The following is a 15622-nucleotide window of genomic DNA, read 5'->3' on the forward strand; positions in this document are numbered from 1 at the left end:
TTCTGCTGCTGGAACGGGTCCGATGGAAGAACTCCTTACAGAGACGCAGAGACACACCTGGACAGAGACACACCTGAACACGCAGAGACACACCTGGACACAGAGACACACCTGGACACACAGAGACACACCTGGACACACAGAGACACACCTGGACACACAGAGACACACCTGGACACACAGAGACACACTTGGACACACCTGGCCCAGAAGAGGCTGCTGGACTCAAAGCTTCTTGTAAAAACAGAAAATTAGTTATTAATGAAATTCAAATATTTAAATAAATTCCTTATAAAACTGAATATTGGTTCCGACTCAGTGCTGAATAGAACCACCAGAACCAGCAGAACCACCAGAACCATCAGAACCATCAGAACCACTCTAACCCCAGCTTGGCAGGTGACAGTTTGTCTCCCCCTGCTGGCAGACATAGTCATTGCACCAATGCTGTGACGTCATCAGTTCCTCCATGTTTTCCTGCTGCTTTTATCAGATCTTCTGTGGTTCTGATCCGGATGTTCTTTAGGGTTTCTGGTTCTGATGATTTAATGTCTGTTTTTCCTTCCAGAACATTTTAGGCTGTTTGGTTTTATGGTTCTTGTTCCTTTGGGTTCTGTTGCCATCAGGTGATGATGGCGTCCAGCTGTCTGTCCATCGTTGATCCATCAGGGTTCTGGTTCAGTGATGCTAACACTGGCTATGCTAACATGAGTTATGCTAACACTAGCTATGCTAACACTAGCTATGCTAACATGAGTTATGCTAACACTAGCTCTGCTCAGGTTGTCATAACACATTGGACCAAAATGCCTCATCCTTTCAGTCTGTATATGTATTTAATACCAGAACTCTCTGGATGGTTTTTATCAAAATGTTCTTTATTATCTAGTTTTATTTTCATCTCCAGGTTTCGTTTCATTGCAGCTTCATGAACTTTTATTATTTTTATATTCTGGATGTTTTCTGTTCAGATTTCAGTAAAACTTTAATGTTTTAAACAGAACAAAGTTCACAGCAACATGAGACTAAAACTCTTTTCACTGGATTCAGATGTTTATTCATTTATGTGCAAAACGTCTGAATGAAGCTTCATGAATATTTAATCTGCTTAGTTTTTATTGAACCTGTTGATCCTCAGAGACACTAAAGACTGAAAGATGGAGGAAATGGAGGTCAAGAGGTCACATGATCCAGACTGAGAGGTCAACACTGTTCACACTGTATGTCTGTGTGTGTTATCTATCAGAGTGTGTGTATCAGTGTGTGTAGGTGTGTTATCTATCAGTGTGTGTATCAGTGTGTGTGTGTATTTGTGTGTGTGTGTGTCTATCAGTGTGTGTATTTGTGTGTGTGTGTGTGTATCAGTGTGTGTAGGTGTGTGTGTGTGTATCAGTGTGTGTATCAGTGTGTGTATCAGTGTGTGTATCAGTGTGTGTGTATCAGTGTGTGTAGGTGTGTGTATCTATCAGTGTGTGTGTGTGTATCAGTGTGTGTATCAGTGTGTGTATCAGTGTGTGTAGGTGTGTGTGTGCCGGATGCTCCACACGTCTCCGTTCAGAGCGTTCGCCGCCCCCTGCAGGGTCCAGGTGAACAGAGCCAGCTGCCGTCTGAAGCGGTTCTCGTTGAAGTGTCCGGGGTCAGAGGTCAGCAGGGTCAGATGCTCGGTGAGCGCGCTCAGAGTGTGGTTGCCCCGCCCATGGATCACATGACGAAACGGCGTCTCCATGGCCGACACGTACTGAGACAGGAAGTAGTACTCCACCTGGAGGCAGAGGGGAAAGGTCAGAGGTCATATATCTGATGTCATCATGCTGATGTCATCATGCTGAGTCGTCTGGGTAACGACTGATGCTGAGATTTCAGGTCTCATGATCACAATGAATTTCAGCCTTTAATCAGATCTGATTGATTTTGCTGCTGATGGAGCTTCAGATTCACCCAGAGACCTGACCCCTGACCTTTCCCCTAAACCTAACGCATTGATTTCTGCTGATCAGCATCGGTCAATCAATCGTTCTAATAGAGAGAAAGATAATCAATATTTTCATGTTTTGAAGGTCGTTGATCACAAGGAGTTAATTTTTTTTAAATGACCAAAAAAAGATAAAAGTGGATCAAATATCTGCAACTAAAAACAGGAAGTGAAGGTCCACATTGTTAGCATAACTAGAGATTTAGCTTTGGGCCTCATGGAGGCTTGGATTATATCTGCTGCAATAAGTCAATGGAAACCAGATGCAGCTGAGATGCAGTTACACACAACAAGAACCTATGAAAACTGAGGAGGATCTACTGAGTTCCCACATGATCATCATCATCACATCATCATCATCATCATCACATCATCATCATCACATCCAGCAGTTCATTTAACAAACTGAATCAGGAATAAATCAACTCAACACTTCTCAGGTTTACAGCAGGTATTCAGCAACATACTGAGAAAGCAGCAAACTGAACCAGAACTATATTAAAATGCTCTCATGAGCTAAACTCAGGATTACATCACTTCCTAACCGATACTACAAAATAAAATACAGAAAATACAAAAATGTCACCAGTGACATTAACAAACAGAAATGTTTCCCAGTTGGAGACCTGAGAGCTGATTGGACGGTTATAGCGTCCGCCATGTTGAAAGTGGCTAATCTGCTAGCTAGCTAATAGAAATAAATGGACAGAACTTTAAAAAGTTCCGATCTGTGAAGGATTTTAAGTTAATAAATGTCACTGACACAATCGCTCACTATAACTATAACTATTAGATATATTAATGAAAAAAATAAAAAACTAAGGACGTTTTCAACTTTTAGATTATTTAATTGTTTTGGGGAATAATAATTAGATTTGATAGAAATTGTTTTTATGATGAACACACACACACACACACACACTCACCTTTACAGTGATGTATTCATGAACATATTAACACAATTCTATAATTCAATGTGCATCAAACTTTAGCTACATATTTTTGCATTAAAAATATTTTTTACAGTGTAATATGCTAACTGTGTCATAAACAGCAGTGATTAAAATCTAACAGACTAAATTTTTTTTTTATTTCTTTACATAAACTGTCATAATATCCTAATACTTTAAACTGACATATTTCACTTAAAATACACAAAATGTGAAAGTCAACAGAGTTTAGTTCATTATAAATATATTTATATTATAATGACACAGAGAGACGAGTTCAGGCTGCTGGTTGAAAACTGGGACCAGTTTGAGACGTCTGGTTAGCCACAGGCTAAAGCTAATGATGATCTAACAATAGAAATACATCCTTGATTCATTCATATTCAGAAAACAACATCTTCACCATATTGGGGCGACATGGCATCTAAACTCAGATATTGAGGAGATAAACTGTGAAACAGAAGAAAAACCTCTGCAGCTCTGATCTCTATTAACTGATATTATGCAGTTATGAATCCTGTCACAGGAGCATCGCTCTAAACTCATATTGATGAGGAAACGGACTGAAACTTTTAAAAATATTTGTAACATTATTATGTTTCTTAACCATGTAAGCCCTAAAACGGGTTTATTTAGCAGATTAATTGAAATAAATACAGTTTTTCAGTGTCTGATGAAAATGTTCTCTGATGGTTTGAAATTCCCAGATTTTTCTTGAACGCCATAATAGCTTCAAGCTACAAAACAGAGGCTCATTATGTAAAACATTTATATAATCCTTAACCTTCTAGTTTATTAATGTAGGGAGAATGCATTTTAATTTCCGAGCCTAAAAATATTTGCATTCCCTACATATTTTTCCAAATTATTCTCCTTTTGATATGAAACGATACCAGAAGCTCAGAGATCAGGAATGATTGTGTAGAAAAGTGAAATCTTTCCAAACTCTTTATAATAATTTAATGCATTTGTTGTGCATATTTTGGCACAGCAAATTATGAGCTGCCAATAATTTCATGCCCTGTTTAATAAATGAATGATGTCACAACAAAGACAGCAATAAGTGGAACCATCATCAATGTGTCTGGAACCTCCAGCAGAGACAGATTGAACTACTAAAGAGTTAATCTGAGTAAAGTGGGTACATAATGAATATTTCTTACTGTGTTGTGAAATAATGAATGAATAAAACCAAAGATTGGTGACGAAGGTCCAGCAGTCGCCTCCAAATGATCTTTGTTAGAAAATGCATGTCCTGCAGTTTGAAGCTTTTGGATCATAATGTTTATATAATGATTATAATGTGTTATTAAATATTGTAGACAATGATATAAATCCTCTGAGCTACTAGAGTCTAGAGTGACTTTCATGTCAGTACGACACTTTGAGCTGATTATAGGTTTTCTCATTAGAAACTCCTTCATTATTAAAACAACACAATATGAAAAGGTTAGCTTAGCTAAGAAAATGACCAGAGTTGTTAACAATGTTGTAACAAAGGGAATATTTCTCTGCTATTTATAAGTTTGTTTCAGCACTAAATATTCAGAACTGAACACAAAGTCAGGAAATTCTGCTCCTACATTTAACTTGTTTCCTTTAATTCTTACCTAAAGGTAAAAGCAGTGGCTCCACTTTGTCCTGTAAAACTGTTTAAACTGCATCACTTTCCTCCACTGCCACTATCAAGATGGCGGCGACTGAAGCAGGACTCAGTTTATATTGGAGCCAGACGTGTATTCTGGTGTTTGGTCACTAGATGGGGCTGTGGCTCCAGAGTCATTGTTAACATTGTTGCTGTGAATCATGGAATCAATGGATTTGATCATAAATGATTCATCTGACTGGAACAAAGTTTGAATTTGGACAAGAAGAAAATCTTTGGGATCAACTTTATATACGATCAACAGGAAGAACATGAATCACTCAGAACTCATGGCAACGGAGAGCAACGGAGCAACGTTTAACTAATACAACTAGTGCAGCATTAAAGTGGCTGATATAGTAAACATATTCATGCCTGTTGTCCAATCAGTGAGACATGTCTCACACTGAGACATGTCTCTTCTGTTTTCTTAATGTTGTGTTTTTGTAAGTTGTTGAAGTGGGAGAAGAACCTGCAGCAACAGGAAGGGGCGGGGCTACTGTCAGCCTCAGACCTTATATGGAAATGGGACCATTGCTCTCCGGAAGTGTAGGGGGCGCTGTTTCCTATATTATCATATTTTCTTTTGATATCTGTGATATATTTAGGAAGGATTTTCTCTCTCAGCCTGTGTGAGACTCTAACTGTGTCTCCTTGCTGCCGGTACCTTCATGATCCTGGTGTTGTAGAACCGGGCCGTGTTCGGGTCGTGCAGGTCGCTGTAGTCGACGGCTCTCTGCAGAGTCTCTGCTGCCCGACTGTAATCTCCTCTGGCGCTGAAGAGCCACTGAGGAGAGACGCCTCTGGACTGAGAGACAGACGGACAGGGGGACAGAGGGACAGAGAGACAATCAGACACAGAGAGACAGAAAGACAGAGAGATGGAGGGGACAGAGACAGAGGGACAGAGAGACAGAGACCGGATGAGAGACACTATTTCTCAATTTTCAGTTAAATTTTACAGTTTAGATGATTTAGTTCATTTTATTTGCTTATTTTCTAGTTGATTTATAATTAGAATGTTTATGTAATTTTAAATACATTCTTTGGTTAATAATTTACTAAATGAGTTAATTAATTTCAGTTTGGACGTGTTTCATAGTATAAATATGTAGGTTTAGATACGTCTTCAGGTTTTTTATTGTCACTAGAGAGAGAACAGGTGGAGGAGTCAGAGCTGAATCCTGTAACTTATTACTTTATCTGGAAAATGGAATAAAACAAACAAAGAGACACATTTCGACATTTTTTACCCTTTGTTGGACCAACACAGTGCTCTATATGTCAGGGTTTCTGTGTGAGTGCATGTGTGTGAGTGCGAGTGTCACATCTCGTCCAGAGAGGATCTTGGTGAGGAGCCGGAGGAGTCTGCACAGGTGGAAGTCATCTGCCTCATCAGAGCGGGGGATTTAGGAGCAGCAGATCCTTCCTTCAGTGCTAGATGATTACGTTCATCGGTAGTCACTCTGGTCGTCTCCTGTTGTTGCATGTTGCTTAAGATAGTGTTTGAGCTTACCAGAAGTTACCTGACCTTTGTATTTTTGCCGCTTCCAGGGTTTTTGTCTCTCCGCTCGTGAGTTCTCCTGCGAGCACCAGCCTGCCTGCTCCGTTGCTCTCCCCGCCGCAGCTTCACTCCTGCAAGCCTCCGGTTCTCCGAACACCCCCTCCTCGCACTCACCTTCGGACCGCCGAACTACCCTCCACTCAGAATCCTGGCACCTCCCCCATGCTACAGCAAACCACCGTGAAGTAGCCCGTTCCACTTCCCTCTCAAATCTATCCGTTCACTCCCAGCCGTCTAAACCGCTTTTCATTTCAGGCCCACCTGGTCGAGTCATTCTCACCCCCTCACTGAAGTCCTGCGGATTGATATATTGTGTGTCCTGTTGAAAAATAAATACTCATTATTTTCTAAGAGACGTGTGGTTTCTGCATGTGGGTCTGAAGCTAAAACCCAACATGTCACTATAGTGACTATTGGAGTTTATTTCATTTTGCTTTCATCACTTTGAAATTTTGATAGATTAATTTTATTACAAAGTCCAAATTTACATACAAAAGAAAACAAAAATGACTTGAGATTTTTGATTTTGGGAATTTTAGTTTTGGACAAATAGCCAATCCAGACACAACCTGTCCTCCACCTGTCCTCCACCTGTCCATCTAAAGGACACCATCGTCCTCCTGTTTCTACCTGCAGCTCAGCTGAGTGCTTGTTGAGGTGAGCGCTGAACTGCAGCACCGTCTGAGCGTAGGAAGTGATGCGTAGCGGCAGGATGTGGTCATGGACCAATCGCAGCACCATCTCCCCCACCAGCTCCGCCAGGCTCCGCCCAGTGACCCCCAGACGACCCCCCAGCACCTCCTGGAGGCGAGGGACGGTGTCCAGCGGCGTGTTGAGGAACGGATAGGCTCTGTCCTGGAGGACAACAAGAATCAGAATCAGACAGGTTCTAGTGGCTCTAGCTCTATGCTTCAGTGACCTGGCAGCCATTATTGTTCTGATGGACCAGAACCGGGCCGTTCTGGGTCGTTACCTCAGTGAACCTCAGCTCCATGGCAGGAACTCCAGCAAATGCAGTGAAGCTGTAGGCGCCGCTGTTCAGGTAGAGCGGTTTGATGCTGAGGAGAGACGCAGCAGTTAGCCTCTAGCTAGCCTGTCGGCCATCTTGTCTAGAGGACTAGAGCTCTGATTGGTTCCTCACATCCTCCAGCTGCCTCCGTCTCTCTCCGCCTGGCTGTAGATGGTCTGACCTGCATGTTTGGGATGCTCCACCTGCAGAGACCCAGGAACAGGAGACACCTGCTGGCTGGATGTGGAACTGCATGCTAGAGTATCTATAGATCAGAGGGATCAAGTCCTGTAACTATTGATTAGCTGCATCTCTGCTGCAAATCAATCAAACACCTGAATCCCCTCAGCAGAACGAGCTCAGCTGGTAACAAGATGATCATTTGGTTCAGGAACATGCAGAGGGGGGAGGAAGGGCCTTGAGCCCCTCACCTCTAAAGGTCTCTGCACAGCCCTGATTGGGTCCAACTTTCAGGGACAAACAGGAAGTGACAGGAGAACTTAGTGCAGGTCAAACTCCTGCATTAAGTATAATCCCAACATCGTCTGCAGGAGAAGATGATGTTGAATTATACTAATGAATCAAAATAACATTTGTGATCTGAACAGATCAAGAACTGAAGGAATCCAGGTACAGATCCCTCTGGATCCCTGTGGATCCCTGTGGATTTCTGTGGATTTCTGTGTCTCGTCTAAACCTTTTCTGCCTGGTTCACATGGTGAGAGTTTTTATACTTTTTCTCTTTCTGAGGATCTTAAGGATGATTATTGATTATAGATCAGATATCATTGTGTGATGATAATTCAGTTGAATGGAAGAAAAACAGAGAGGAATCTACAACATGTTGATGAATCGGCGGCCATGACAGTCAGAGATTCTGGATCTTTAAATAATCTCATCGTTTCTCATCAGTTTGTTTTTTTCTGAGTTAAAGTTTGAGATTCACTGTCAGGTGAGTTTGAACCAAACACTGTAAAACCAAACCTGTTAGAACCAAAATCACGTCTCTGATTTTTAATCTCTGCAGTTTGAAACGTTTCCTCACCTGTCTGATGGCGGCGTCCAGCAGGTCGACCAGCAGAGGACTGGTGGAGGCCGACAGGTGATCATCACCTGGTGAACAACACATCCTGTTACCTCTGATTGGCTGAGAGGAACACGGAGCGTTCTTATTGGCTCAGTTACCCATGATGGCCTGATCCAGACTGAAGTAGGCCACGGCCTTCAGGTGCAGCATGGAGAGGTAACCCTGGGGGTCAAAGGTCACAGTCAGACAGAGTTCAGGTCAGCAACAGGCAGAAAGGGATTCTGGGAAAAACCTCGAGCCATTCCGTCGCTCCGACGTTCCCAAGTCTCCAGCGTCCCAGCTGACGAACAGCAGACTGCGGCGTGGACTGAAACCTGGAAGAACAGGAAGTTCACCTGGAAGTCCAAACAGGAAGTCCAAACAGGAAGTCCACCTGGAAGTCCAAACAGGAAGTCCACGTGTCCAGATGAGTCAGAAACAGGAAGTCCAGGTGAGTCTTACCGTTCTTCACCATGGAGGTGAAGGTTCTGGCCAGCTCCAGCAGGACGGCGGTTCCGACTCCAGACTTCACGGCTCCTGGACCCAGAGAGTCTCGCTGGGCTCCCAGTATGACGTACTGGTCTGGGGTCAGAGGTCACTGGTTTACACCTGGAGGCGTCACCTGGCGGTGTGATGATGTCATACCTGGCTCTCGGCCCTCCAGGGAAGAGAAGATGTTGTTGAGCAGAACCGGAGTCATCAGGTTCTGGACCGACAGCCGGACTCTCCGACCAGAACCGAAGTCCGGACCGAGAACGCAGCGGACGTACGGCAGCCGCCCTCTCCAAGATGGCGGACAGGGAGGACCCGACAGCTGGCTGAGGGGGAGAGGAGGGCAGACAGGTAGCAGCTGAGGGGGCGGGGCCTTAATGAGGAGGCGTGTCCTACCTGAGCAGCTTGGCGGCTACAGTAGCGGTGATTGGCAGCGCCGGGATCAGCGGGAGGCCAGAGGACGGGATGGGAGGAAACCGGGAGAGATTGAAGGACGGGAAGCCGGGAGTGAAGGGGTCACCTGACCCCAGGTGCACCTGCAGGGAGAGGAGCTGATTGGTCAGCAGCTCAGGTGAGTCTCAGGTGAGTCTCAGGTTTCTCTCTCCTACATGTTCAGACACGGCGGTGTGAGCGTTCAGTCCGAGGCGCCGGGGATCCTGTGGCAGGTCAGCGGGGTCAGGGTAGATCAGAGCTCCGCCCCTCCGTTCCTCTGGGCCAATCGGACCTTCTCAGCGAAGCTGACTCCGCCCCCGACCCGCATCACCACCAGGTGACCGACCACCGACACGCCGACACTCCTCAGCCAGTTGAAATCCTCTGGACGGCCGTAGTGGGCGTAGACCACGCCCCCCTGTGGACAGACAGGTGAGTGGGACTGTGGTTGCCATGGAGACCATCACTTCCTGTGCTCCTACCGTGTAATTTCCTGTGGCGCTGTACGGACAGTAATCAGACGGGTTCAGAGGAATCTGTTCAGAAACCAGACCTGCAGAATCCACCAGGTGGAGGGAACTGGTGACGGACCTGCAGAGTTAGGCACCAGAAAGAACCAGTAGAAACCATATCAAATTCAAACCAATCACTGATCAATTTACTGATTGAAACTAAAACAACCTGAGCATCAGATTGTTGCTATGGTAACCTGATTCATGTTACAGTTGAAAAAATAAACTTTACTTCATTAGACAGAATAGGTTAATATTTCTTTAAAACTGTCAGTATAAATGTGAAATTATTATTTATTTTCCTTTTTGTTTTCTATGATTAATATTAATCACCTTATCAAGAGTTATTATGTTATCAATATTGTCAGGATCCATCTTCCAGTATCATGTGTCTTTATTGGTGTATATAACTGTTCAAAGTTTGAATTATTAATTAATTATTTATAATCCGGTTCGTCCTGCTGGATGTGGAGCATCAGATTGTTGCTATGGTAACGACCTCCGCTCTTCCTGATGCTTTAACTTCATGATCAATACTGGATCAATCATTTCTGTTTTTATGGATCAATGATCAGGTTTCTCAGGTTGGTCATTTTCTCTGTCAATCATCTTTTCCATAAATCATCAGAGAGGAACCAGGATTAAACCCAAGAAGAAGAAAATGTCCTGAATCAGCAGATCCTCCACTGATCTCAAAACACTGGACTGGATCCACCGGACTGAGACTATGACAGGGATGGGCACTCCAGGTCCTCAAGGGTCTCCTGCAACTTTTAGATGTTTCTACTTCAACACACCTGAATCAAATAATGAGGTGATTAGCAGAACTCTGCAGAACTTGACTGCATTTAGGAGGTGAGTCAGGTGTTGGATTCAGGTGTTGGATCAGGGAGACAAGCAAGAGTTGCAGGACACCGGCCCTCGAAGACCAGGAGTGAACACCCTGATCTAGATTCTAGAACCTGATGGCCACCGTACCGGATCCAGAGGACCGGTTCTGTTGTGGTAAAAACTTTAAACTGGTGAATATTTTCTGTTCTGAATTTAGTTTCATGGAAACAGGAACCAGGAAGTTATTAATTTATTCTGGATGAGTTTCTACTGGATCGGACCGGTTCTGGTTTAAAAGGTTCTGTCTGTCCTTTTGGGTCCAGCTTCAGTCCCTAAGGGAACCTGAAACTCATCCTGTTGGTTCTGATTGGTTCTGTGTCTTTAAACAGGAAAATGTCCAGTTGTGACTCTCTGGTTCTGATCCAGCGGGTCATAAAGTTGAACCTGATGCAGGATCTGGATCAGTCCGGTTCTGTCTCACCTGTCTGGTACCTGCAGCGTAGCGAACAGCGACTCGGTCCAGGTCCGATCCATCTGCAGCTTCCTGAACCGAGCCAGAACCTCTGAGGCCAGAACCGTTCCCTCTGAGGATCCTGGAGGATGATCGGTTCTGCTGACCCGGCTGCAGCAGAGACAGCCAATCAGAGGGCAGGAAGTACTGGTTACCATGGTAACGGCGTCTACCTGACTGTGCTGAGCAGATCTTCATCCTGCAGCATCTTCCTCATCATCGCCCTCAGCTCCCCCAGGTAAAGCTCCGCCCTCCGTCTGCAGGTCTGTTGGCCCCGCCCCCAGGCTGCTGTAGCCCCGCCTCCTGGGAGCAGAGGCCCCGCCCCCTGAGCACAGCGAGGGCCAATAGGAACGCTGGTAGGATGACATGTCAATCACATGACCAGGTATTGATTTGATCAGGTGATCAATCTGATCTCACCTGCAGTGAAGGCCACGCCCCCACACACACCTAGCAACACACAGCTGCTCCTGTTACCATGGAGACGCCTCAGCAGCCACCCTCTGACGTCACCAACAGGCCCCGCCCCCTCCAGACTAAACTCCTCCCTCTGGGGCGGAGCTTCATCAGACTAGAGAGAGACATTACCATGGTTACAGGGCAGAGGGGGCGGGGCTACGCTCTGCAGGGAGTTACCTGAGTCAGGTGAGCCGTCAGAGTTCCCATGATGCACTGCAGGGAGGAGAACAGAACAGATGGTCCTGATCAGGTCCTCCATGATTCACCTGCTGAACTGTCAGGTCAACCATGGAGGGGTCAAAGGTCAACCATAAATCTGTCTCAGTTTGCTGCTGGTTCTGTAGGTGGAGGCTCAGGCATGCTGTGGGTCGGATCTGAACCAGAACCTGCTGGTCTCCATCAGAAGAACCCGGTTCTGGTTCTGGTTCTAGTCCCTCATGGAACCACCAGGTCCAGTCTGTTCAGGTGGTTCTGATCCATCAGCTGATCGTCTTTATGTCAGATCAATAATCATAGATTATCTGATATTCTGTCAGCAGGTCAAAGGTCATAATGTAACCTGTTCTACTAGAGAAACTGATATTGATTATTGATCAGGTATTGATCTGATAAAATCAAGTAGAACCTGCAGCATAGATCCAGATCAGGTAGATCAGAACCTGATTACATATCAATGGATCTATTATAAAAGTCTATAGATCATCAATCAGAGACAAACTGACCGTCACACTGAGACCCGGTTCTGGTTCTGGTTCTGGTTCTGGTTCTCTGCATTTGGTTTTAATAATCTGTCCAGGTTCAGATTATCTGGTAGAATTTAGGATTATAATCTGTCCCCAGCTTGTCCAGGACGGTTCTGATCCAGTTCATCTCTGTGTCTACAGAACCACAGCAGAACCAGTCAACAGACTGTCAGGGTCCAGTCTGACTGGTTCTGGTTCTGGTTCTGGTCCAGATCTGGTCAGCAGCAGTTCCTCCTCCTGACCAGCAGGGGGAAACATTCTGAAATGTCTCAGTCGGTTCTTACCTTCAGATTGGACCCGGCTGCTCCCTGATCAGAACCAGAACTGCTCTGATCGGGTCAGGCTGAGTTCTGCAGGGTGACCCGGTTCAGCCTGCTGTGATTGGCTGCTCAGAAGGTCAAAGGTCAGCAGAGTGTTTATCAGTTAACTTTATTAACAGATCAGTAAACAGAAGCTGAGCGGGTCCAGTCTGAGGTTCTGGAGTCTAGAACCTCAGACTGGAGAAACCTGGACCCGTTCTACAGAACCAGAACCAGAGGAAGAGTTTTGCTGAATCAGTTCTGTAATGGACCGGTTCTGGTCTGGTTCTCATCAGGTTTTAGTTCAGGTCACAGTTTAAGTTTCTGTTGAAAAGATAAACTAGAATCATCATCATATCAATAAATATTCACTGGTTTATCATTTTCTCTTTGTCTCCAGCAGCTGAGGGTCAAAGGTCATGTTTTACTGATCACATGATCTCATCAGAAACATGATGATGTCACAGCATTAAACCAGATTCATGATTCAGGTTCAGTTTAAAATACTTTATTGATCCTAAAGGAAAAATAACTAAATAATTAATAATTAATGATGTTTTAACAATTTAACTTCTACAGATTCTGTTAGACTCAGAGACAGAACCAGAACCTGGTTCTGAAGGTTCAGAACCAGAACCTCCAGGCCTCATGTTGGACCTTCAGAACCAGCAGAACTTCAGTTGATCTGATTGATTCTCCTACAGATGATCAATACCATCATGATGACTCACTGCCTGCTGAGCCTCTGATTGGTTCCTCTCTAGTTCAGCAGATGTTTCTGTCCTTCACCTGGTAACTGATGACATCATCATCAGCTGCTCGGTGATTGGCTGGTCTGAAGTTAAACCAGGTTAATTCTTATTGGTTCTCTGACCCAGCTCAGAGTGGGCGTGTCTCATGTCACATGACCCTGAGGCAGCAAACAGACCAAGACGGCTCCGCCCACCTGCTGCAAATGTTACCCAGCTGCTCCAGCAGGGGGCGTCTGAGTCCCTGTGTCTGTGGTGATGAAAAGAGAGAAACTCCTGATGTTTCTGATCTTTATAATGTTATAATATTCAGCTCAATCAGCTGATATGATGTAAACAATGAGGCTAAAGATGCAGCAGGACTGAGATCAGTGGCTCAGACACACAAAGCATGTATGACTTTCTGCATGAATAAACACAACATGATGATTGTTCTACTGAGATGAGGAGAGCAGAGGTAGTCAAACAATTCTCCGCTCCTCATTAGGTCAAACACTGAAAATATGAATATCGTGGTTTCATAGGAATCAATAAGCTGCTGCACCATCATCTTCTCTCTATATGATCTCCATGAACTTCCTAGCCGGCTCCTCCAGGCCGGCTCCTGGCCAGTTCCTTGCCGGCTGCACCTGGCCGGCTCCTGGCGGGTTCCTGGCCGGCTCCTCCAGGCCGGCTCCTGGCCAGTTCCTTGCCGGCTGCACCTGGCCGGCTCCTGGCGGGTTCCTGGCCGGCTCCTCCTGGCCGGCTCCTGGCCGGCCCCTCATGGCCGGCTCCTGGCCGGCTCCTCCTGGCCGGCAGTTCCTGGCCGGCTCCTTGCCGGCTCCTCCTGGCCGGTTCCTGGCCGGCTCCTCCTGGCCGGCTCCTGGCCGGTTCCTGGCCGGTTCCTGGCCGGCAGTTCCTGGCCAGCTGTACCTGGCCGGCTCCTGGCGGGTTCCTGGCCGGCTTCTCCTGGCCGGCTCCTCCTGGCCGGCCCCTCATGGCCGGCTCCTCCTGGCCGGCTCCTCCTTGCCGGATCCTTGCCGGCTCCTCCTGGCAGGCTCCTGGCCGGTTCCAGGCCGGCTCCTGGCCGGTTCCTGGCCGGCTCCTGGCCAGCTGCTCCAGACCGGCAGTTCCTGGCCGGTTACTGGCCGGCTCCTGGCCGGTTCCTGGCCGGCTCCTTGCCGGCTCCTCCTGGCAGGCTCCTGGCCGGCTCCTCCTGGCCGGTTCCTGGCCGGCTCCTCCTGGCCGGATCCTGGCCGGCTCCTCCTTGCCGGATCCTGGCCGGCTCCTCCTTGCCGGCTCCTGGCTGGTTCCTGGTTCCTGGTTCCTGGCCGGCTCCTTGCCGGCTCCTCCTGGCAGGCTCCTGGCCAGTTCCAGGCCGGCTCCTGGCCGGTTCCTGGCCGGCTCCTGGCCAGCTGCTCCAGACCGGCAGTTCCTGGCCGGTTACTGGCCGGCTCCTGGCCGGTTCCTGGCCGGCTCCTTGCCGGCTCCTCCTGGCAGGCTCCTGGCCGGCTCCTCCTGGCCGGTTCCTGGCCGGTTCCAGGCCGGCTCCTGGCCGGTTCCTGGCCGGCTCCTTACAGGCTGCACCTGGCCGGCTCCTGGCGGGTTCCTGGCCGGCTCCTCCTGGCCGGCTCCTGGCCGGCAGTTCCTGGCCGGCTCCTTGCCGGCTCCTCCTGGCAGGCTCCTGGCCGGCTCCTTCTGGCCGGCTCCTCCTGGCCGGATACTGGCCGGCTCCTCCTGGCCGGCTCCTGGCCGGCTCCTCCTGGCCGGCTCCTCCTTGCCGGATCCTGGCCGGCTCCTCCTTGCCGGCTCCTGGCCGGTTCCTGGTTCCTGGTTCCTGGCCGGCTCCTTGCCGGCTCCTCCTGGCAGGCTCCTGGCCGGTTCCAGGCCGGCTCCTGGCCGGTTCCTGGCCGGCTCCTGGCCAGCTGCTCCAGACCGGCAGTTCCTGGCCGGTTACTGGCCGGCTCCTGGCCGGTTCCTGGCCGGCTCCTTGCCGGCTCTTCCTGGCAGGCTCCTGGCCGGCTCCTCCTGGCCGGATCCTGGCCGGCTCCTCCTGGCCGGTTCCTTGCCGGCTCCTCCTGGCCGGTTCCTGGCCGGTTCCAGGCCGGCTCCTGGCCGGTTCCTGGCCGGCTCCTTACCGGCTGCACCTGGCCGGCTCCTGGCGGGTTCCTGGCCGGCTCCTCCTGGCCGGCTCCTGGCCGGCAGTTCCTGGCCGGCTCCTTGCCGGCTCCTCCTGGCAGGCTCCTGGCCGGCTCCTTCTGGCCGGCTCCTCCTGGCCGGATACTGGCCGGCTCCTCCTGGCCGGCTCCTGTCCGGCTCCTCCTGGCCGGCTCCTCCTGGCCGGCTCCTGTCCGGCTCCTCCTGGCCGGCTCCTCCTGGCCGGTTCCTGGCCGGCTCCTCCTGGCCGGC

The 15622-nt window shown here is 48.1% G+C and overlaps 1 protein-coding gene and 1 long non-coding RNA gene across 2 annotated transcripts; one reads left to right on the forward strand and one right to left on the reverse strand.

Moving 5' to 3' along the window:
* Nucleotides 1-1507: 1507 nt before the first annotated feature.
* On the reverse strand, nucleotides 1508-11227 carry LOC129376739 (transferrin receptor protein 2-like). Its single transcript, XM_055056322.1, is given in 16 exon segments — nucleotides 1508-1762; nucleotides 5235-5375; nucleotides 6762-6986; nucleotides 7105-7189; nucleotides 7273-7343; nucleotides 8186-8253; nucleotides 8326-8389; nucleotides 8460-8491; nucleotides 8494-8541; nucleotides 8669-8788; nucleotides 8852-9024; nucleotides 9095-9234; nucleotides 9307-9395; nucleotides 9398-9548; nucleotides 9613-9721; nucleotides 10955-11227. Coding segments are annotated over 16 exon segments (1959 nt in total). The 5' UTR covers nucleotides 11143-11227.
* LOC129376740 (uncharacterized) lies at nucleotides 5400-6560 on the forward strand. Its single transcript, XR_008607813.1, has 3 exons — nucleotides 5400-6024; nucleotides 6122-6316; nucleotides 6387-6560. It is a non-coding gene; the product is annotated as an uncharacterized LOC129376740 (long non-coding RNA).
* Nucleotides 11228-15622: the final 4395 nt, after the last annotated feature.

Source organism: Poeciliopsis prolifica, unplaced genomic scaffold (assembly GCF_027474105.1).
Source record: "Poeciliopsis prolifica strain line A6 unplaced genomic scaffold, Auburn_PproV2 SCAFFOLD044, whole genome shotgun sequence".
Classification (NCBI taxonomy): domain Eukaryota; kingdom Metazoa; phylum Chordata; class Actinopteri; order Cyprinodontiformes; family Poeciliidae; genus Poeciliopsis; species Poeciliopsis prolifica.